The sequence below is a fragment of the Oncorhynchus clarkii genome, chromosome 2, assembly GCF_045791955.1.
Source record: "Oncorhynchus clarkii lewisi isolate Uvic-CL-2024 chromosome 2, UVic_Ocla_1.0, whole genome shotgun sequence".
Lineage (NCBI taxonomy): Eukaryota > Metazoa > Chordata > Actinopteri > Salmoniformes > Salmonidae > Oncorhynchus > Oncorhynchus clarkii.
Genome location: NC_092148.1, coordinates 13,565,373 through 13,587,159, shown reverse-complemented (window position 1 = coordinate 13,587,159; position 21,787 = coordinate 13,565,373). Strand labels below are relative to the sequence as shown.

Here is a 21,787-nt window from a genome sequence, read left to right as displayed (position 1 = left end):
CTAAGATGTTTCATTTGGATATACTGTGTGACTCATTTTGTCACATTTCCCAGAAATCACAATTCAAATCAATTGCTGACATTCAGTAATGGCGAGTGGGAATGACGAAACGTCCTTAATAAAAAAGAGTGAGTGAGCCAAAGAGAAATCAGTGAGGAAGTGTAACTTGTAATTGAAAGGAGGGATAACTTTAGTACATTGTTTATTTTGTATTCAAGTGACATTAGCTATAGAGACTAAGGGAGATAATTTGATGATAATTGATGATAATATTTGGTTTGTGTGTGGGAGACTTGCTACACAAGTAACTTTCTGAAGCTTTTGCTGAACAGGCTTATAGGCTTTCCAGGGAAATAGAAAGTTCTAGACCCAGACAGAAAACGAGAGAATCATGGAGATGCAAGAAATCCCCCGAGAGAAGGAAAGAGTCGTGGAAGTGGACGAGAGTCAGATAATTCTGGAGACCTCAGGTAAAGAAAGAGAACATCTTCATCACCAAACTTCAGCTACTGGGGTAAATTTGCACCACTTTCCTCGGAATACATCAGCATATTTTCATTTCTATTACGGTATTAGGTTCAATCCTTTTAAAAAGCGTCTTAGGCTATTTTTTGTTGTGTTCTGAGAAGATTAATTTGGTCCTAAGCTTCCACATAACCTATTTGTGTGTCTGCATGTCTATCAGTCGAGGAAGCTGAATCTACAGTCTATTCCAAACTGAAGAGTCCATCGGAGGACATTTATGCTGAAGCTTCACGTGGCCAGCCCTGTGCCAAAGACAGACCAGGTACAAGTGGCTACAACACTGTTATTATATTATTCATCAAATTGAATCAATTAAATATATTTTATTAATACATTTTTACAGAAGCAGATGTCACAAAGTGATTTACAGACACTCGGCCTAAACCCCAAATATTATAATTATACGATTATTACATTATTATTACATATGTCTGAACTAATCCTAAATAAATGGATGTCTAAAAATGTCTTATTAAAATAATAAACATTATTTCTACTTTTACGCAAGAGAGGAAAAAGAGGAATAGAGAAACACTCATTCAGTCTATGTGTGTGAGAGAGAGAGAAAAATAGTCAGTGCGACAGTGAAAGTAATTTTCCCAGTTCCGAATTTTGATTACCGACACATTTCCGTCTAGCCTACTATTAATGTTGTGTGTGGTGTGCAACTTGCAGTTTGCATCTGCATGTCTAGACTTTTGAGATCATTCATTGCCAACCCTTATATAGCACATGTTACAGGTCAGGTGAAGTTGTTATAACAAAAACAGAATGTCAATGTTCCAAAATGTCCCTATAACAGGATTTCTATATTTCTGTCATGGAAACATGAAATAATGTGGTGAAAATGTCTAGTTTTAGGGGATAATATTATCTAGCTTGTAACATAAAGTAAACCCATCTGGAGAGAAAGGACCTGTTTGTCTGTCTCACAATCAAGGCTGAGACATGATAATAGCAGACCTCCAAGCAGAGACCCAATCTATTGTTGAAAAACACAGCCTGGCTGAATGGACATCACTCCAAGGACTTGATATCTCTCCAGACAGTTATTCAGAACGCTGTCTCTAGACACGCAGAGATAGAGAGACAGAAAGTAGCAGCAGCAGCCAAATGATTTTGGGACAGACTGAGTATTGTATTACAGGAATTAGTTATACATCTGAAAAGGGCACGTTGCTATAGAGACTGAGAGGGATTTTTTTTTTAAACCACAGTGCATGCCATTTAGCATTCACAGTACTTTACAGTCGCAGTCTGTGGGTCAGGAACGACAGTAATGTATATACAATTTTGCCGTATTGGAGGAAGTGGAGGGACAGCCAAATTACCAGACGAGGCAAACACAAAGTTATCGGTTGAAGTGAAGGAACAGCAAGATAAAGGTAAGCAGGATTTCAATTGTTGCTCGTAGTGATTGCTTATAAAATGTCTGATGGTGCCGGCCATTTAACAAAGCCAGGGCCGTCCAAGAACGATACCTATAACGAACTATAACATCAAACAATTGAAATCGTTCTAGTTCAAGTGAACAGGAGCGTTCACATTACACCTATAACTACAAAATTAGTGGATAACGAGATCGATCTAATCGTTTGGGGTCACTTTCAGAGCGATGTTTACCCATGACCTAACAACCAATCAAAAACGCGCTCTTGGTTCTAGCTGCGTGAGGCTGCTCCGAGAGGAGGGCACAGTAAACTTGCCTAAATAAAATAATTTACTTTTTTTACTTTATACATTTTCTCTGACACCCAAAAGTACTCGTTACATTTTGACAGGAAAATTGTCAAATTCATGCATTTATCAAGGGAACATCCCTGGTCATCCCTACTGCCTCTGATCTGGCGGACTACCTAAACACAAATGCTTCATTTGTAAATTAATGGCTGAGTGTTGGTGTGCCTCTGGCTATCCGTACATTTAAAAAAAAATGTCATAAAAATGGTGCCGTCTGATTTGCATAATATAAGCAATAAGACATTATTAATACTTTTACTTTTTATACTTAAGTATATTTGAGCAATTCCATATACTTTTGATGCTAAAGTATATTTAAAACCAAATACTTTTAGACTTTTACTCAAGTAGTATTTTACTGGGTGACTTTCACTTTTAGTTTAGTCATTTTCTATTAAGGTATCTTTATTTTTACTCAAGTATGTTAATTGAGTACTTTTTTTTCACCACAGCTGATATAGAACGACTTGGGAGAATGATGATACATGACAAACAGCCATATCCGCATAAGGCCATATTTTCCGATGGTACAGTACCAGTCAAAAGTTTGGACACACCTACTCATTCAAGGGATTTTCTTTATTTTTACTATTTTCTACATTGTAGAATAATAGTGAAGACATCAACTATGAAATAACACATGGAATCATTTAGTAACCAAAAAAAGGTTAAAAAAAATCAAAATATATTTGAGATTTTTCAAAGTAGCCACCCTTTCCCTTGATGACAGCTTTGCACACGCTTGGCATTCTCTCAACCAGCTTCATGAGGTAGTCACCTGGAATGTATTTCAATTAACAGGTGTGCCTTGTTAAAAGTTAATTTGTGGAATTTCTTTCCTTCTGAATGCGTTTGAACCAATCAGTTGTGTTGTTAAAAGGTAAGGCTTGTATACAGAAGAAAGCCCTATTTGGTAAAAAAACAAGTCTATATTATGGCAAGAACAGCTCAAATAAGCTAAGAAAAATAACAGCCCATCATTACTTCAAGAACTTTGAAAGTTCCATTAAGTTCTGTCGCAAGCCCTATGGAGTTGGGAGTTGGCTCTCATGAGGACCGCCACAGGAAAGGAAGACTAGAGTTACCTCTGCTGCAGAGGATAAGTTCATTAGAGTTAATTGCACCTCAGATTGCAGCCCAAATAAATGCTTCACAGAGTTCAACAGACACATCTCAACATCAACTGTTCAGAGGAGACTGCATGAATCAGGCCTTCATGGTCAAATTGCTGCAAAGAAACCACTACTAAAGGACACCAATTAGAAGAAGAGACTTGCTTGGGCCAAGAAACACGAGCAATGGACATTAGACCGGTGGAAATCTGTCTTTTGGTCTAATGAGTCCAAATTTGAGATTTTTGGTTCCAACCGCCGTGTCTTTGTGAGACGCAGAGTAGCTGAACTGATGATCTCCGCATGTGAAGAATGGAGGAGGATGTCTTATGGTGTGGGGGTGCGTTGCTGGTGACACTGTCTGTGATTTATTTATAATTCAAGGCACACTTAACCAGCATGGCCACCACAGCATTCTTCAGCAATATGCCATCCCATCTGATTTGAGCTTAGTGGGACTATCATTTATTTTTCAACAGGACAATGACCCAAAACACACCTCCAGGCTGTGTAAGGGCAATTTGACCAAAGAGAGTAATGGAGTGCCTCATCAGATGACCTGATCTCCACAATCACCCGGCCTCAACCCAATTGAGATGATTTGGGATTAGTTGGACCGCAGAGTGAAGGAACAACAGCCAACAAGTGCTCCGCATATGTGGGAACTCCTTCAAGACTGTTGGAAAAGCATTCCTCATGAAGCTGGTTGAGAGAATGCCAAGAGTGTGCAAAGCTGTCATCAAGGCAAAGGGTGGCTTTTTTTAACACTTTTTTGTTTACTACACGATTCCATATGTGTTATTTCATAGTTTTGATGTCTTCACTATTATTCTACAATGTAGAAAATAGTACAAAATACAGAAAAACCCTTGAATAAATAGTTGTGTCCAGCCCTTTGACTGGTACTGTATATGTTAATAGCAATACATCCTGACAAAATACACACTCTCACTGTCCTGTTAATGTGCCGTTCGGAACCTTGTGAACTGTCAAGAAAAGACCCATTACTGATCAAAATGGTTGCCTAATCCGGCCTAGGCTAGATTATTATTATTTCAGAATGAAACAGGCATTCAAATGCAAGGCTTTTTAGAGGTTATTGAAATGATATATTCATTTTTATATACAGTGTACACAACATTAGGAACACCTGCTCTTTCCAAATCAGGCACTAGAATTACTTTAAAAATATGAATGTTTACCAGAAGACAGCCATCCATAGTTTCCTAGGACCACGTCAACATCCTTTGTCGAATAAACTTGTATTTGCTTCCCTCTGGTGGTTGGCTGCATCATTACATCCATTTATATCACTTCACTGCAACGTTAGGTCAAAGGGGCGGTCCTTAGAAAAACATTTATCCGTCTTGACTGCTTCATGGCACAGACATGGCAAAGCAATTACTGAATTTGTCTCGAGCAGGCAGATCTAAATATATAACTTTCATAGCTCTACGATAAAGATTGCGACCTACACACTCACAAGTTTGTGAGGACATCAAACATTTTATGTCAGAGGCAGATAGATACATTGCATGTGTTCAGAATGACAAAATTGAGCCCTTTACATGGCCCTTCTCCCCTTGTCTATAGGAGGGATGCAAGCTGTTTATATGGCCCAAATGTTGATTTAGACGTTCACACATTTTAACAGATTTTGACTATCATTAATATAATAAAGAAGGTGAAATATTACGGGTAGATATTCCTACATCCGATTATAACTATATATGGAAATTTTATGAAGTATTAAAAGGCTTATTCATTCACAAAAAAATGAATAAATCATATTTGTATTATACTTGTATGGTGTATTAGATCATATGGGTTGAAGTGTTATTTTCTCAGACATAAATAAACAATTCCAGGTGAAAGCCAAAGGTCATAGCTTTCTAGGGGGGGAAACATTACTACATTAATAAAATATTGACCTCTTGCTAGATTGATGACTAAAACCACAGCGAAACAGTGAAAAACGGCTGTCTGCTTTAAAGCCTTGAGACAATTGAGATATGAATTGTGTATGTGTGCCTTTCAGAGGGTGAATGGGCAAGACAAAATATTTAAGTGCCTTTCAACGGGGGATGGTAGTAGTCGCCAGGCGCCCCAGTTTGAGTGTGTCAACAACTGCAATGCTGCTGGGTTTTTCACACTCAACCGTTTCCTGAGTGTATCATGAATGGTCCAGCACCCAAAGGACATCCAGCCAACTTGACACAACTGTGGGAAGCTTTGCATCGCAGTGGAACGCTTTCAACACCTAGTAGAGTCCACGTCTCGATGAATTCAGGCTGTTCTAAGGGGAAAAGGGGGGTCCAAATCAATATTAGGAAGGTGTTCCTAATGTTTTGTACACTCAGTGTATAATGTTATTGTTATCGTTATAGTTATTGTCTTTGGTGTGGATGTTCCTTAAGACTATTCTTTCCTTGTTTAGACCTGCAGGTCCTGGGGAACGTTGGTCTGTACCGCGCAGTGTGTTTACTACTGTCTGTCATCTGTCTGGTTCTACTGATCATCATCATCATCCTCTGTGTCAAATGTGAGTATCATAGACATTCTATTCTAGAATAGTGATTTAGAAACAAGCAAGACTCATTTTTAATTTGATAGAATATCTAGCATGTTGGTTTAGATAGCCTTCTATGCAAGAAAGAACTAAACACACGTGTAATAGGATTCCATTCTCTTTTTTTCTTCATTATTCTCTAGTTCCATCCCAGCCTCAGGTCTGTCATGGAACTGAAAAAGGGATTGAGGCTAAAGAGAAGGGGAGTGTGACTGAAAAAGGGATTGACGCTAAAGAGGAGAGGTTCCAGTCCACTGAGGTGTGCAGCCTGCAGACATGCCAAGCACAATACTTCCAACAACAGAGCCAGGGTGAGTCCACTACTGTAGTGTGTTAGTCTAATGTAACCTATTCAACTATATCGCTCTACATATTGTCAATGTATCGATCTAATGCTTTGAGATGTATTGTACCACTACAATGTTTTCTCTTTGACTTCATACCATGCTAATAATAATGCTAATAATAATAATTGAACCTACATGTATTAATTGAACTACATGTTGTACTTGAATAGTAATTTCCCTCCTTTCCTCCAGTCCCTGCCTGCCACATGTGTGATGAAGGCTGGCTGCACTTTGAGAGCTCCTGCTACTTCCTCTCCAGAGACAGAATGAACTGGGACGAGAGCAGGGACGAGTGTAAAAAGAGAGGGGCAGATCTGGCTGTCATAACAAACAAAACAGTACAGGTGGTTCTACTACAATTGTTACTCCTCTCTACCTCTTGTTTCTCTTCTTTGTATAACAGTGACCATACAATCACTGTTGCGTTGCTATCATCATTGTATGACAATCATACTTAACAGTTGGATTGATGAAGGTTACTAATAGTCCAATAAAAACTGCATTCTCCCAGACCTTTCTAACGAAGAAGGGAAACCTGATGTACTGGATCGGCCTGAGACAGAGAACCAGGAACTGGGTTTGGGTCAACAACACTGCACTGGGACAGAGGTGACACAACCGATGATGATGTTTATTGGCCTTCAAGATGGCAAACAGACTTTGTTATCCAGAAATGAAAATAAGTGTAATGTTTTAGTATGGACAGTACTGAGCTGTTGTTCCCTTTCCTCTCATTGGTAGTTACTGGTCAGGATCCAACAGACAAGGGGATTGTGGGTTACTGACCGGAAGGGATCCTCCTGAGAGAAGCTGGAGCTCCACATCATGTGACCAGTACAGCTTCTACATCTGCCAGAGGGGGCGCTAAAGGCCAGACTTCACCATCTGCCAGCAGTCACCAACCCTGGTCCTGGAGAGCTATACGAAGTACAGGCTTTTGTTCCAGCCCAGCAGTAAGACACATGATTTAGCTAGTCAACGAATCACCTTGATTAGCTGAATCATTTAAGTGTTGTACACCTACAACACAGTGTTGTAGGTCAGCAGGGTTGGTGGCCACTGCCATATTCCAACTAAGAAACCTGTCAATACGGATTCTCTTTAGTCTTCCAGCTATCATTCAGTCCTATTCCATAGCCTTTTATCCCATGATTACACATCTCTATCAACAGCCTTTTAAACCTTGATTATACACTTTATGACCTAAGTCTATGTTATAATTCATTAGACATCCAGGTATAACCAATGATGGTAAATATAATCACATTACAGTTAGTTATGCCTTGTGAAGAACAATCAAGTCGGCCTTACAGTTTCAGTTAGAATCTGCACTAATGTTAAAGATTAACACTGTATATTGCACTTATTTGCTTGTTTGCTGAGATGTTTTCTATATGTTTTCTTAATGCCTTTGAATGTGATAATGACCTACATGATTATGTGCATTAACCAATCATTTTGTTTTAAGTATTGATTCACAATCCTGAAAGAAACAAAAGTTGAATATAATTTGTCCATGTAATAAAGAATCCATTATCACACTGTCTCATCAAATCTTTCATAAAAAGTGTTCATGTGCTTTACTTGGAATGATAAAGTACATGGTCCAAGAAAATTGAAAATGGATCTAGTCTACATTTCAACCCAGTCATACCCATGTACAAATATTTCGTTTTTGACATGTAATACTGCATATACAGTTGAAGTCAGAAGTTTACATACACCTTAGCTAAATACATTTAAACTCAGTTTTTCACAATTCCTGACATTTAATCTGAGTAAAAATTCCCTGTTTTAGGTCAGTTAGGATCGCCACTTTATTTTATGAATGTGAAATAGTAGAGAGAGATTTATTTCAGCATTAATTTATTTAATCACATTCCCAGTGGGTCAGAAGTTTACATACATTCAATGAGTATTTGGTAGCATTGCCTTTAAATTGTTTAACTTAGGTCAAACGTTTGTAGGCCTCCTTGCTCGCACACGCTTTTTCAGTTCTGCCCACAAATTTTCTATGGGATTGAGGTCAGTGCATTGTGATGGCCACTCCAATACCTTGACTTTGTTGTCCTTAAGCCATTTTGCCACAACTTTGGAAGTATGCTTGGTGTCATTGTCCATTTGGAAGACCCATTTGTGACCAAGCTTTAACTTTCTGACTGATGTCTTGAGATGATACTTCAATACTACTCGTGATACTACTCGTTTTACTGTGGATATAGATACTTTTGTACCTGTTTCCTCCAGCATCTTCACCAGGTCCTTTGCTGTTCTTCTGGGATTGATTTGCACTTTTCGCACCAAAGTACGTTCATCTCTAGGAGATAGAACACGTCTCCTTCCTGAGCGGTATGCCGGCAGCGTGGTCCCATGGTGTTTATACTTGCGGACTATTGTTTGTACAGATGAACGTGATACCTTCAGGCGTTTGGAAATTGCTCCCAAGGATGAACCAGGTCTTGGCTGATTTCTTTTGATTGCCCGTGATGTCAAGCAAAGAGGCACTGAGTTTGAAGGTATGCCTTGAAAGACATCCACAGGTACACCTTCAGTTGACTCAAATGATGTCAATTAGCCTATCAGAAGCTTCTAAAGCCATGACATCATTTTATGGAATTTTCCAAGCTGTTTAAAGTCACAGTCAACTTAGTGTGTGTAAACTTCTGACCCACTGGAATTGTGATACAGTGAATTATAAGTGAAATAATCTGTCTGTAAACAATTGTTGGAAAATTATTTTATGTCATGCACAAAGTAGATGTCCTAACCGACTTGCCAAAACTATAGTTTGTTAACAAGAAATGTGTGGAGTGGTTGAAAAATGAGTTTTAATGACTCCAACCTAAGTCTACTGTATGTAAACTTCCGACTTCAACTGTATATAGTACCAGTCAAAAGTTTGGACACATCTACTCATTCAAGGGTTTTTCTTGATTTTGACAATTTTCTACATTGTAGAATAGTAGTGAAGACATCAACACTATGAGATAATAGATATGGAATCATGTAGTGACCTAAAAAGTGTGTTTTGTAGTGACAAATCAAAATGTATTTTAGATTCTTCAGAATAGCCACCCTTTGTCTTGATGACAGCTTTGCACACTATTGGCATTCTCTCAACCAGCTTCACTTGGAATGCTTTTCCAACTGTCTTGAAGGAGTTCCCACATGAGTACTTCCGGCTACGATGGCCGCCTCGTTTCGCGTTCCTAGGAAACTATGCACTATTTAGCTTTTTTATGTGTTATTTCTTACATTGTTACCCCAGCAAATATGAGGTTTTATTACATACAGTCGGTAGGAACTATTGGATGTAAGAGCAACGTCAACTCACCAACATTACGACCAGAAATACGACCTTCCCGAAGCGGATCCTCTGTATGGCCCACCACCCAGGACAATGGATCGGATCCCAGCCGGCGACCCAAAACAACGGCGCCGCAGAAGGGGCAGACGGAGCGGTCTTCTGGTCAGGCTCCGTAGACGGGCACATCGCGCACCGCTCCCGAGTATACTACTCGCCAATGTCCAGTCTCTTGACAACAAGGTTAACGAAATCCGAGCAAGGGTTGCCTTCCTGAGAGACATCAGAGATGGTAACGTTCTTTGTTTCACGGAAACATGGCTCACTTGGGATACGTCATCAGAGTTGGTACAGCCACCCGGCTTCTTCACGCATCACGCTGACAGAAACAAACATCTCTCTGGTAAGAACAAGGGCGGGGGGGTGTATGCTTAACGAAACGCTTATGATTACAAGACGTGGTGTGATCATAACAACATACAGGAACTCAAGTCCTTTTGTTCACCTGACCTAGAATTCCTTACAATCAAATGCCGATTGCATTATCTACGACTGCATTTATGTAGCTGGGGATTTTAACAAGGCTAATCTGAAAACAAGGCTCCCTAAATTTTATCAACATATCGAATGCGCGACCCGGGCTGGCAAAACCCCAGATCATTGTTATTCTAACTTCCGCGAAGCATATAAATCCTTTTGGAAAATCTGACCACGACTCCATTTTGTTGCTCCCAGCCTATAGACAGAAACTAAAACAGGAAGCGCCCGTGCTTAGGTCTGTTCAACGCTGGTCCGACCAATCTGATTACATGCTTCAAGATTGCTTCGATCACGTGGACTGGGATATGTTCCGCATAGTGTCGGACAATAACATTGATGAATGCGCTGATTCGGTTTCGAGTTTATTAGCAAGTGCATTGGTGATGTTGAACCCACAGCGTCAATTAAAACCTTCCCCAACTAGAAACTGTGGTTGATGGCAGCATTCACGCAAAACTGAAAGCGCAAACCACTGCTTTTAATCAGGGCAAGGTGACTGGAAACATGAAAGAATACAAACAGTGTAGCTATTCCCTTCGCAAGGCAATCAAACAAGCTAGTCTCCACTCGTCTGGGAAGGTTTTCCACTGACCGTTGGAACATTGCTGCAGGCACTTCCATTCAACCACAAGAGCTTTAGTGAGGTCGTGCACTGATGTTGGGCAATTAGACTTGGCTCACAGTCAGCGTTCCAATTCATCCCAAAGGTGTTCGATGGGGTTGAGGTCAGGGTTCTGTGCAGGTCAGTCAAGTTCTTCCACACTGATCTCGACAAACCATTTCTGTATGAACCTCACTTTGTGAATGCATTTGGGCATTGTCATGCTGAAACAGGAAAGGGCCTTCCCCAAACTGTTGCCACAAAGTTGGAAGCACAGAATCATCTAGAATGTCATTGTATGCTGTAGCATTAAGATGTCCCTTCACTGGAACTAAGGGGCCTATCCCGAACCATGAAAAACAGCCCCAGACCATTATTCCTCCTCCACCAAACTTTACAGTTGGCACTTTGCATTTGAGCAAGTAGAGTTCTCCTGGCAACCGCTAAACCCAGATTCGTCCGTCGGACTGTCAGATGGTGACGCGTGATTCATCACTCCAGAGAACGCGTTTCCACTTCTCCAGTCCAATGGCAGCGAGCTTTACACCAGTCCAGCTGATGTTTGTCATTGTGCATGGTGATCTTAGGCTTGTGTGTGGCTGCTTGGCCATGGAAACCCATTTCATGATGATCCCGACAAACAGTTATTTTGATGATGTTGCTTCCAGAAGCCGTTTGGAACTCGGTAGTGAGTGTTGCAACCAAGGACAGACGATTTTTACACACTACGCGCTTCAGCACTCAGCGGTCCTGTTCTGTGAGCTTGTGTGGCCTACCACTTCGCAGCTGAGCCATTGCTGCTACTAGATGTTTCCACTTCACAAAAACACCACTTGCAATTGACCGGGCAGCTCTAGCAGGGCAGACATTTGATGGAAAAGATGGCATCCTCTGACGGTGCCACGTTGAATGTCACTGAGCTCTCAAGTACGGTCCCTTCTACTGCCAATTTGTGTCTATGGAGATTGTATGGCTGTGTGCTCGATTTTATAAACCTGTCAGCAACAGAGTGTGGCTGAAAATAGATGAATCCACTCTTTTGAAGGGGTGCCATATACTTTTGGCCATGTGGTGTGTATTCTATCATAAGACAAGAATTAAAGCAATTTTTATATTATCTAAAGTCTAGCAACCTTGCCAGCTGGCATGCCTGCTAAGCTAGTTAGACAAGCCATTCTAACTTAATTGATAGCCTGAAATGACAAGGTAGCTAGTTACGATGATCTAGCTGGCTAGCTAAAACAAACTTTATAAAATTGCTAGGTGGCTAATATGACAGAGAAACTTATTGTGACCACTGCACCCAGAACAGGTGCCGGTAGCAAAATGTAATAGAATTCCTAAATTGTTTAGCTGGTCCACACTCAAAAAAGAGATTCAAGGTACATTTTTTGTATTTATTTCATTCAAGGGTGGGTAGATAGACAAACGTTTCAGCCTTCGTCAGTGTCATCAGCAACCCCTCTGAAGGTGCACTTCTTTACTTCCTGCTTTATTTATTCATCAAGAAGGAATCAACATAGCTTGATCAAATTCATTTACAAACAGTCCTGCCCATCACCGGCAGCTAAAATCAGATGAAACGCTGTGTGTCACTCGACACTCTCTCCTCCTTCACCCATGATACAGTCTTCACACATATCTTTGCTCAGTGGTTCACCTAGGAAGGAACCACTTACCATGGAGAATATGGGGGAGGGGCATTGATTAGGATGCTGTATACACTTTCATCATGGTTTTCAGGTATTTTTATGGAGTATGTGGGAGAGACAATATGTGTGTGTCTGAGTGTGTGTTTGCATGTGTGTTTCAAAATGTGTGTGTGCCTCGTATACTATATAATAACAACATAACGATCTGTTTTGTTGTCTTAAACCTCAGCTCTATCTTACTTCCTGGTCATCCTCAGGCTCTTCCTGTTCCACATCTAAACCCAGAGCGCTGTGGCGAATCATCTGCCAGCGTGCCAGGGACTTCCTGTATCCATCTATCCCACCCCTGTGTTTGGGTCTGATCAGAGGGCTTCCAGGTCCTTTTGACATGTCAGTGTTCTCCGTCTCCTCCCGCTCCTTGCTCTGGTCCTCATCCTTAGAGAAGGCTTGGATGTAGCGACGCATCTTTTGCACCAGTGGGTCGTTGCGATCCTCAACCCTGCAATGGAGATATTAAGAGAGTCATTATAATTTAAAGCCTGTATATGATGGGGATGGGGAAGGGGAAACACTGTTAACACCACCACACCTAAGACAGAGAGTACAGTAATAGGCCAGTTAGATGAAGTGTTGTTGTCTTACCGGAGGTACCAACGCTCCCCCAGGCCGTAGAGCAGTCCACACACCCCCAGCCGGGGCCACAGGCAGCGGGGCAACCTTCTCTCCAACATCAGGGTAGTGGCCACCACCTACACACAGTGAGCAGGGACAAAGGATGTAAGGATCATTAGAATGGCACTGATTGGGATGCTGTATACACTTTCATCATGGTTTTAAGCTATTTTTATGGAGTATGTACATTTTTTATTTGATGTAGGAGAGACTATGTGTGTGTGCCTGAGTGTGTGTGTGCATGTGTGTGTGTCAAAATGTGTGTGTGTGTGTGTGGCACACCTGTGTCCTCCAGAGCTCGTCCCTCTCCTGGGCAACTCTCCATTGTGTATCACTCATCATGGCTGTGAGCAGGTTGAGCAGCAATATGTAGGAGACCACAGAGAAGGTGCAGTGCAGCACATGGACAATAGGGGGCGTTGTGATGGTGTGGTCCACTGGTAGGTCTATCAGACCCACACTCAGCTCAAACTGGGAGAACAGCGTGATGGGGAAGGAGCGGTACGCAGGTAGAGAGTCTGGGTCCTGAGTCATATACACCACCCACAGGGCTGGGAGGGAGGGAGGGGAGGGAGGGAGGGAGGGAGGGAGGGAGGGAGGGAGGGAGGGAGGGAGGGAGGGAGGGAGGGAGGGGGAATAACCGGCAAATAAAAATAGGAATTATATTTGGTTTAATACATTTGTACTATTAATATGGTTTTTGAGTTTCTCTTTTACAGAATGTACTTACAGGTGGAAAACCCTATGAGCACGATGAAGCTCAGCCACATGAACTTGGTCAGGTCTCCAAATATAATCTAGGAGGAAATGAGACAAAACACCACAGCAGTTTAATATGGGAATCAAAACAGCAAAAGCATACATTCTACAGTAACGTCATGCTAATGCTTGTGTGTGTGTGTGCATTCACATGTGTGTGTCTGCTTCCCTTACATACCTTCTGTATCATGATGACGTAAGGCCCCAGCATCTGAAAGCCTCGGGCGAAGAACATGACATTGCTCCAGCCCAGCACCAGACACACAGCCATGACAACTGTTTCCCCCTGCACCCCACTGACCCTGAACACACACAGCAGCACCACCAGGAACGCATAGGCAATACTGGGGAGGAAACATAGGTTGTTACACAGGTTATAAAGGCTACATAGACATGACAAAACGCAACAACATCACTAGGTAGGTAATAAATGCTACATAGGCACCAAGGTTGACTTACAGAATGACATGGAAGGGCCCCCCCAGGGCCGTTTGTCCAAAGTAATGCTTGGCCCCTACTCTCAGCATATCTGGGATCTTGGGGATTGGGAATAACACAGATTATATTGACAGCCAATAATGTGATCTAATCTACAGTGTAAATATAAGTGACATGTAAAACTATTGGGTGATGTATGTTTTACCTCCAGTAGCAGAATAACCAGGGCACCCAGGACACTGATCATCTCTCCTGCCAGACGCAAGTTGTCCCCATAGGTCACATAACTCTCCTACAGGGACAGAGAACAGGGCAGGTGGATCACAAAGGGTTCATATGAACACCTCTGATTGAGGTTTGCACACAGGCTGTCATATGAAGATGCCTTCATGTCTCCCCCACCTTCAGAGTTTTCTGCACGCGGATGGTTTTGTCCATGTCAGATACAGTGTAATTCTCTGGAGCGTCCTTTAGAGGGCGATACACACAACACAGTGTGAAGGTCCCAATGTACAGGAGGTACAGCAGCAGCAACAATCTGTACACAACACAATAATAACATCACAACATTAGACATAAACAAATGACAGCATCTCAAACACAACATCAGAACATGATCACTGTACAGTGAGGGAAAAAGTATTTGATCCCCTGCTGATTTTGTATATTTGCCCACTGACAAAGAAATTATCAGTCTATGATTTTAATGGTAGGTTTATTTGAACAGTGAGAGACAGAATATCAACAAACAAATCCAGAAAAACGCATGTCAAAAATATTATAAATTGATTTGCATTTTAATGAGGGAAATAAGTATTTGACCCCTCTGCAAAACATGACTTAGTACTTGGTGGCAAAACCCTTGTTGGCAATCACAGAGGTCAGACGTTTCTTGTAGTTGGCCACCAGGTTTGCACACATCTCAGGAGGTATTTTGTCCCACTCCTCTTTGCAGATCTTCTCCAAGTCATTAAGGTTTTGAGGCTGACGTTTGGCAACTCGAACCTTCAGCTCCCTCCACAGATTTTCTATGGAATTAAGGTCTGGAGACTGGCTAGGCAACTCCAGGACCTTAATGTGCTTTTTCTTGAGCCACTCCTTTTTTGCCTTGGCCGTGTGTTTTGGGTCATTGTCATGCTGGAATACCCATTCAATACCCATTTCAACACCCTGGCTGAGGGAAGGAGGTTCTCACCCAAGATTTGACGGTACATGGCCCCGTCCATCATCCCTTTGATGCGGTGAAGTTGTCCTGTTCCCTTAGCAGAAAATAATGTTTCCACCTCCATGTTTGACGGTGGGGCTGGTGTTCTTGCTGTCATAGGCAGCATTCCTCCTCCTCCAAACACGGCAAGTTGAGTTGATGCCAAAGAGCTCCATTTTGGTCTCATCTGACCACAACACTTTCACCCAGTTGTCCTCTGAATCATTAAGTTGTTCATTGGCAAACTTCAGACGGGCATGTATATGTGCTTTCTTGAGCAGGGGGACCTTGCGGGCGCTGTAGGATTTCAGTCCTTCACAGCGTAGTGTGTTACCAATTGTTTTCTTGATGACTATGGTCTCGGCTGCCTTGAGATCATTGACAAGATCCTCCTGTGTAGTTCTGGGCTGATTCCTCAACGTTCTCATGATCATTGCAACTCCACGAGGTGAGATCTTGCATGGAGCCCCAGGCCGAGGGAGATTGACAGTTCTTTTGTGTTTCTTCCATTTACGAATAATCGCACCAACTGTTGTCACCTTCTCACCAAGATGCTTGGCAATGGTCTTGTAGCCCATTCCAGCCCTGTGTAGGTCTACAATCTTGTCCCTGACATCCAGAGTTTGGAATCTGATTGATTGATTGCTTCTGTGGACAGGTGTCTTTTTTACAGGTAACAAACTAATATTAGGAGCACTCCCTTTAAGAGTGTGCTCCTAATCTCAGCTCGTTACCTGTATAAAAGACACCTGGGAGCCAGAAATCTTTCTGATTGAGAGGGGGTCAAATACTTTTTTCCCTCATTAAAATGCTAATTAATTTATAACATTTTTGACATGCATTTTTCTGGATATTTTTGTTGATATTCTGTCTCTCACTGTTCAAATAAACCTACCACTAAAACTATAGATGGATAATTTATTTGTCAGTGGGCAAATGTACAAAATCAGCAGGGGATCAAATACTTTTCCCCCTCATTGTATGTGTTGTTACCTAAAGTAGTGTTTTCCATAGAGGTTCCACTTGAGACTGACCAATTGCCTAACAGGAGTCACTTCCAGTATCCTCTTTGCCTGAAGTAGGAGATCATCATCAGTTTCCCTGTACTGTATATTACAATGTATCATGTTTGTGTTTTGTAATGTACTGTACCTCTCTCCTCTGGCTGCCCACGATGAGCTCAAGCACAGAGCAGTCGTCGGCGGCGACCAAGGAGTCGATCTCTGTGAGGTCATAGAGGTTAGAGGTCAAGGGTCCCAGGTTCCACTGGTTAATTCGCCTCCGATTGACCAGGTGCTGGAAGGCCTGGGAGGGACAGATGTTGTTTTATTTTTTATGTTTTACTGTTCCCATGTCTCCCACTGTCCCCTTCTTTCTATCCCTCTAGCCATCCTCACCACAAGGTTGCCCTCCTTGGCAGCCAGTTTGAAGGGTGTTAAGCCATGGTAGTTGGGCACCATGTCCAGTGGCACAGCCTGGTCCAGCTCAATGTCACGTGCCAACAGCAGATCCAACACCAGGCATGCTATAGTCTTATTGGGCTGCAGGACCAGGATGTGGAGCACTGTGTTACCTAGGGGGGAGAGAAGGAGATATTAAACTGCTGAAAAAGGGAGAAGAGAGAGGAGAGGGGCAGGACGAGGAGAAGAAAGAGGAATGTTTCATACCAATGGAGTCCTGGGCCCTGGTGCTGGCTCCTGCGTTGATCACCATGGAGATGATGTCCTGATTCCCCACACAGGCCGCAAATGCCAGGATGTGCTCACCTAAAGTAAAGCAAACGGAATCAAATAACCACATTTACCAAAATGCATTTTTCTACTCCTTACAGACCACAAACAATCATCTTACCATAGTAGAGCAGCCCTCCTCTTCTCTTCCTGAAGTACAGGCCTGTGACTCTGGGCGTGGCCACATCCGCCCCTTTACCAATCAGACTGCGGACCAGGTTAAAGTTCTGATTCACCACGGCAATGTGGAGAGGTGTCATGCCTGATTGAGAGCGAGTAAGAGAGAGAGAATATATGATTGTGTGATTAAATATCTGTGTGAGTTTTATGATATTATAGTGTATTTGTGTGTGAGAGTTTATGTACCAAGGAAGAGGTCAGAGGTCATGGGCTCATTGATGAGTTCAGGTGCTCCGTCCATCAGAGCTAAAGCAGCTTCCATGTTATCATTCATAACTGCCACATGCAGCGCGGTCTCCCCCAGAGCCCCTCTCTCAAAGATGTTAGTGGATGCACAGTCCAGAAGTTTCTTAATGCAACCTGCACTGTTCTCTTTGGCGGCAAAAAAGAGAGGGACGCCATTCATCCTATGGGAGAGAGAGTGTGTTTGCAAGTTAAAATTCAAATGCTGCATTCATAACATGTTGTAATTATCAGCATATGACTGGGAAAAATTCACTTGAATGCTCCTCCAGCTGGTAATTACTAGTGGGAAACTGTCTATCATTTCTGAGCGCAGACTACTCCCACATGCTGAGCTCTGATGTCATATTCCACTGGGCACAGACATCAGTTCAACGTCTAATTTTGATTTACATTTGGTTGAGTTGTCAGCTGTTGTGAATTCAACAGGAAATCAACAAAAAAATGTGGCCTTGTCATTGGAATGAGGTTAACTTCTTATGGCTGGGGGCAGTATTGAGTAGCTTGGATGAATAAGGTACCCAGAGGTGCCCAGAGTAAACTGCCTGCTACTCAGTCCCAGAAGCTAAGATATGCATATTATTAGTATAGAAAACACTCTGAAGTTTCTAAAACTGTTTTAATTATGTCTGTGAGTATAACAGAACTCACATGGCAGGCAAAAATCTGAGAAAAAATCCAACCAGGAAGTGGGAAATCTGAGGTTGGTCGTTTTTCAACTCATTCCCTATTGAAGATACAGTGGGATATTGGTTATGTTGCACTTCATAAGGCTTCCACTAGATGTCAACAGTCTTCAGAACCTTGTTTGATACTTCTACTGTAAAGGAGGGGCTCATAAGGGCTCTTTGAGTCAGGGGTCTGGCAGAGCGCCACAACCTCGTGACACTCGTTCACGTGAGAGGTAGCTTGCGTTCCATTGCTTTTCTGCAAACAAAGGAATTCTCCGGTTGGAACATTATTCAAGATTTGTTAAAAACATCCTAAAGATTGATTCTATACATCGTTTGACATGTTTCTATGGACTGTAACGGAACTTTTTGACATTCCTAGTGAACACGCTTTGTGAGTTTGGATTTGTTTACAAAACGCGCTAACAAAAGTAGCTATTTGGACATAAATGATGGACATTATTGAACAAAACAAACATTTATTGTGGAACTGGGATTCCTGGGAGTGCATTCTGATGAAGATCAAAGGTAAGTGAATATTTATAATATTATTTCTGACTTCTGTTGACTGCACAATATGGCGGATATATTTTTGGCTTGTTTGGTCTCTGAGCGTCATACTCAGATTATTGCATGGTTTGCTTTTTCCGTAAAGCTTTTTTGAAATCTGACACAACGGTTGCATTAAGGAGAAGTGTATCTAAAGTTCCATGCATAACACTTGTATTTTCATCAACATTTATTATGAGTATTTCAGTAAATTGATGTGGCTCTCTGCAAAATCACCAGATGTTTTTGGAACTACTGAACATAACGCGCCAATGTATACTGAGATTTTTTTTATATAAATATGAACTTTATCGAAAAAAAACATACTGTCACGGCAGTCGTCGGTGGAGGAAGAAGTGGACCAAAGCGCAGCGTGGTGAAGGTACATTTTCCTTTATTATGGAATGATGCCAACAAAACAAAATAAACAACCGTGACGCTTACGAGGGCCACTAACACAAGTGCCACTAACACAAGTCAACTACCCACACTGAAAGGAGGGAAAAAGGGCTACCTAAGTATGATTCCCAATCAGAGACAACGATAGACAGCTGTCCCTGATTGAGAACCATACCCGGTCAAAACATAGAAATAAAGAAACATAGAAAACAACACATAGAATGTCCACCGCACATCACACCCTGACCTAACCAAATAGAGAAATAAAACATCTCTCTAAGGTCAGGGCGTGACATATACATATACATATTGTGTAACATGACGTCTTATGAGTGTCATCTGATGAAGATCATCAAAGGTTAGTGATTAATTTTCTCTCTATTTCTGATTTTTGTGACTCCTCTCTTTGGCTGGAAAAATGGCTGTGTTTTTCTGTGACTTGGCTCTGACCTAACATAATCGTTTGTGGTGCTTTTGCCGTAAAGCCTATTTGAAATCGGACACTGTGGTGGGATTAACAAGAAGTGTATCTTTCAAATGGTGTGAAATACTTCTATGTTTGAGGAATTTTAATTATGGGATTTCTGTTGTTTTGAATTTGGCGCCCTGCACTTTCACTGACTGTTGTCATATCGATCCCGATAGCGGAATCTCAGCCAAGACGAAATGCCCTTATGTTGATGACTTTTTCCAAATCCAATAAGTTTTCCATGTTGATTCAAAATAGATCACATAGATTTCTTGGGTTGAAATGAAGTGGAAACAACATTGATTTGCCAAGTGGGATACTAAGCCAGCCAGAAGAGGACTGGCCACCCCACATAGCCTGGTTCCTCTCTAGGTTTCTTCCTAGGTTTGGGCTTTTCTAGGGAGTTTTTCCTAGCCACTGTGCTTCTACACCTGCATTGCTTGCTGTTTGGGGTTTTAGGCTGGGTTTCTGTACAGCACTTTGAGATATCAGCTGATGTACGAAGGGCTATATAAATACATTTGATTTGATTTGATTTGACTAAGGAAATGACCCCGATAGCAGTATTTTTGGCAGTTAAGTACAACAACAAAACATAATAAAGAAAATACAAATGATTAATAACCTCTTTGAGCTAGGGGCAGTATTTTGATGTCTGGATGACAAGCATGGCCAAAGTAAACTGCCTGTTACTCAGGCCCAGAAGCTAGGATATGCATATAAATGGTCGATTTGGATAGAAAACACTCTACAGTTCCTAAAACTGTTAAAATAATTTCTGTGAGTATAACAGAACTGATATGGCAGGCAAAACTCGAGGACAAACCATCCAGAAAAAATACATTTTCAGCCCACCATTGATTCCTAAGGCTGTCATTTTTAATATGAAGGGAATACCTACCAGATTGCCGGTTTGGGTTTAGCCAGTTTGGGTTTAGCCAATCAGCGTTCTAAGTGAGTTCAAAGCTTTTGAACACACACAACTCGTTGCTTCCAGGTTATAATTAATATTTTCAGAGTTTCCCACTTGTAATAATATAATATCAACCAATACCGGACAGTCACTGTTATTTTTTACCAACAGGAAACTCACCTTTTGTTCTGCAGCAAAAAAGTTTCATCCAGCATCTCTTTCCACCCCTTCCTGTTCTGGAGGCGGAACCTAAACTGGCTCCACCAATGGTTGAGCTCACCTGGAGCAGATCTTGCCAAGGCCGGGGCCATCCTCTAGTGAGTCTATTTGAAATGGCTGGGAGGAGAGAGACGTGCATGTGTGTGAGAGAAATTTAGTGTGAGAAACAGAGATGTCCTACCACCAGACTTAACACAGAAAGAAATACATCCTTCTCCTTAAGTACTAGGGACTCAAATCAAATCTAGAATGTGTGAGCTGTCAGCAAACTAACTGACAGATCACTCAGGTTTGCACCATTCCACAGACCAGAGCTGAACCTGAAACAGAGGTCCATATTTCCCCATTAATCCAGGCAATGGAAGATGTCCACAATAACGTTGTTTTTCTCTATTCTATCCTATTCTAAACAGTTCTGTAAAACATAAAAGGTAAATAATTATCATTCCACAAAAAGAGTGCCTTTTGCGTCCCTTTAATATTTCAAGTAGAAATTGTGCACCAATATTGCATTTTAAGACCCTGTTATATTAAATGAAGTGCCCTTGACATTTAAAAAATATTTGTTACATTTTATTTGTTTTAGCAGACGCTCTTATCCAGAACGAATTAAAGTAGTCAGTGCGTACATTTTGTACTGAATTCCCCCCATGGGAATCAAACCCACATCAACCCTGACGTTGCAAGCGCCATGTACCTGAGCAACACACGAAATGAACTGATACACTTCGAGAAAACAACCGCTCACGTAGCCAAGATTGTGTCCCAAATGTCACCCCGTAGTCTATATAGTACACGACTCCTGACCAGAGCCCGATGGCCCCTGGTCTAAAGTGGTGCTCTTTAACAGGGAATAGGGTGCCATCTGGGACACAGCCTTAGAAAGGCCATTCTCTCCTTCTCTTATCGCTTTAATACATACCACATGGAGAATTCAATAAATCAGATTCA

General features: G+C 41.7%; 2 protein-coding genes across 3 annotated transcripts; one reads left to right on the top strand and one right to left on the bottom strand.

Annotated features, from left to right (window-relative positions):
• The first annotated feature begins 128 nt into the window (after nt 1-128).
• LOC139421956 (CD209 antigen-like protein E) lies at nt 129-7,830 on the top strand. 2 transcript variants are annotated; one of them, XM_071173099.1, is made up of 8 exons: nt 151-470; nt 686-787; nt 1,833-1,910; nt 5,815-5,919; nt 6,090-6,257; nt 6,486-6,637; nt 6,805-6,902; nt 7,035-7,830. In XM_071173099.1, the coding sequence occupies exons 1-8, from the start codon at nt 392-394 to the stop codon at nt 7,159-7,161; spliced, it is 909 nt and encodes a 302-aa protein (XP_071029200.1). In that variant the 5' UTR covers nt 151-391; the 3' UTR covers nt 7,162-7,830. The 2 variants fall into 2 exon arrangements, with proteins under 2 accessions (XP_071029208.1, XP_071029200.1); XM_071173107.1 differs by lacking the exon at nt 1,833-1,910 and having other exon boundaries at nt 129-470.
• A 4,379-nt stretch (nt 7,831-12,209) lies between these two features.
• Nucleotides 12,210-20,928, bottom strand: LOC139379600 (transient receptor potential cation channel subfamily V member 6-like). The gene is made up of 15 exons (XM_071122399.1): nt 20,798-20,928; nt 17,560-17,780; nt 17,315-17,455; nt 17,131-17,229; nt 16,861-17,036; nt 16,616-16,768; nt 16,457-16,536; nt 14,662-14,797; nt 14,465-14,551; nt 14,281-14,357; nt 14,000-14,165; nt 13,793-13,859; nt 13,345-13,613; nt 13,033-13,139; nt 12,210-12,889 (listed from the first exon to the last, which is right to left on the bottom strand). Exons 1-15 carry the CDS (start codon nt 20,926-20,928, stop codon nt 12,622-12,624), a joined length of 2,178 nt encoding a protein of 725 aa, XP_070978500.1. The 3' UTR covers nt 12,210-12,621.
• Between the last annotated feature and the right edge of the window lie 859 nt (nt 20,929-21,787).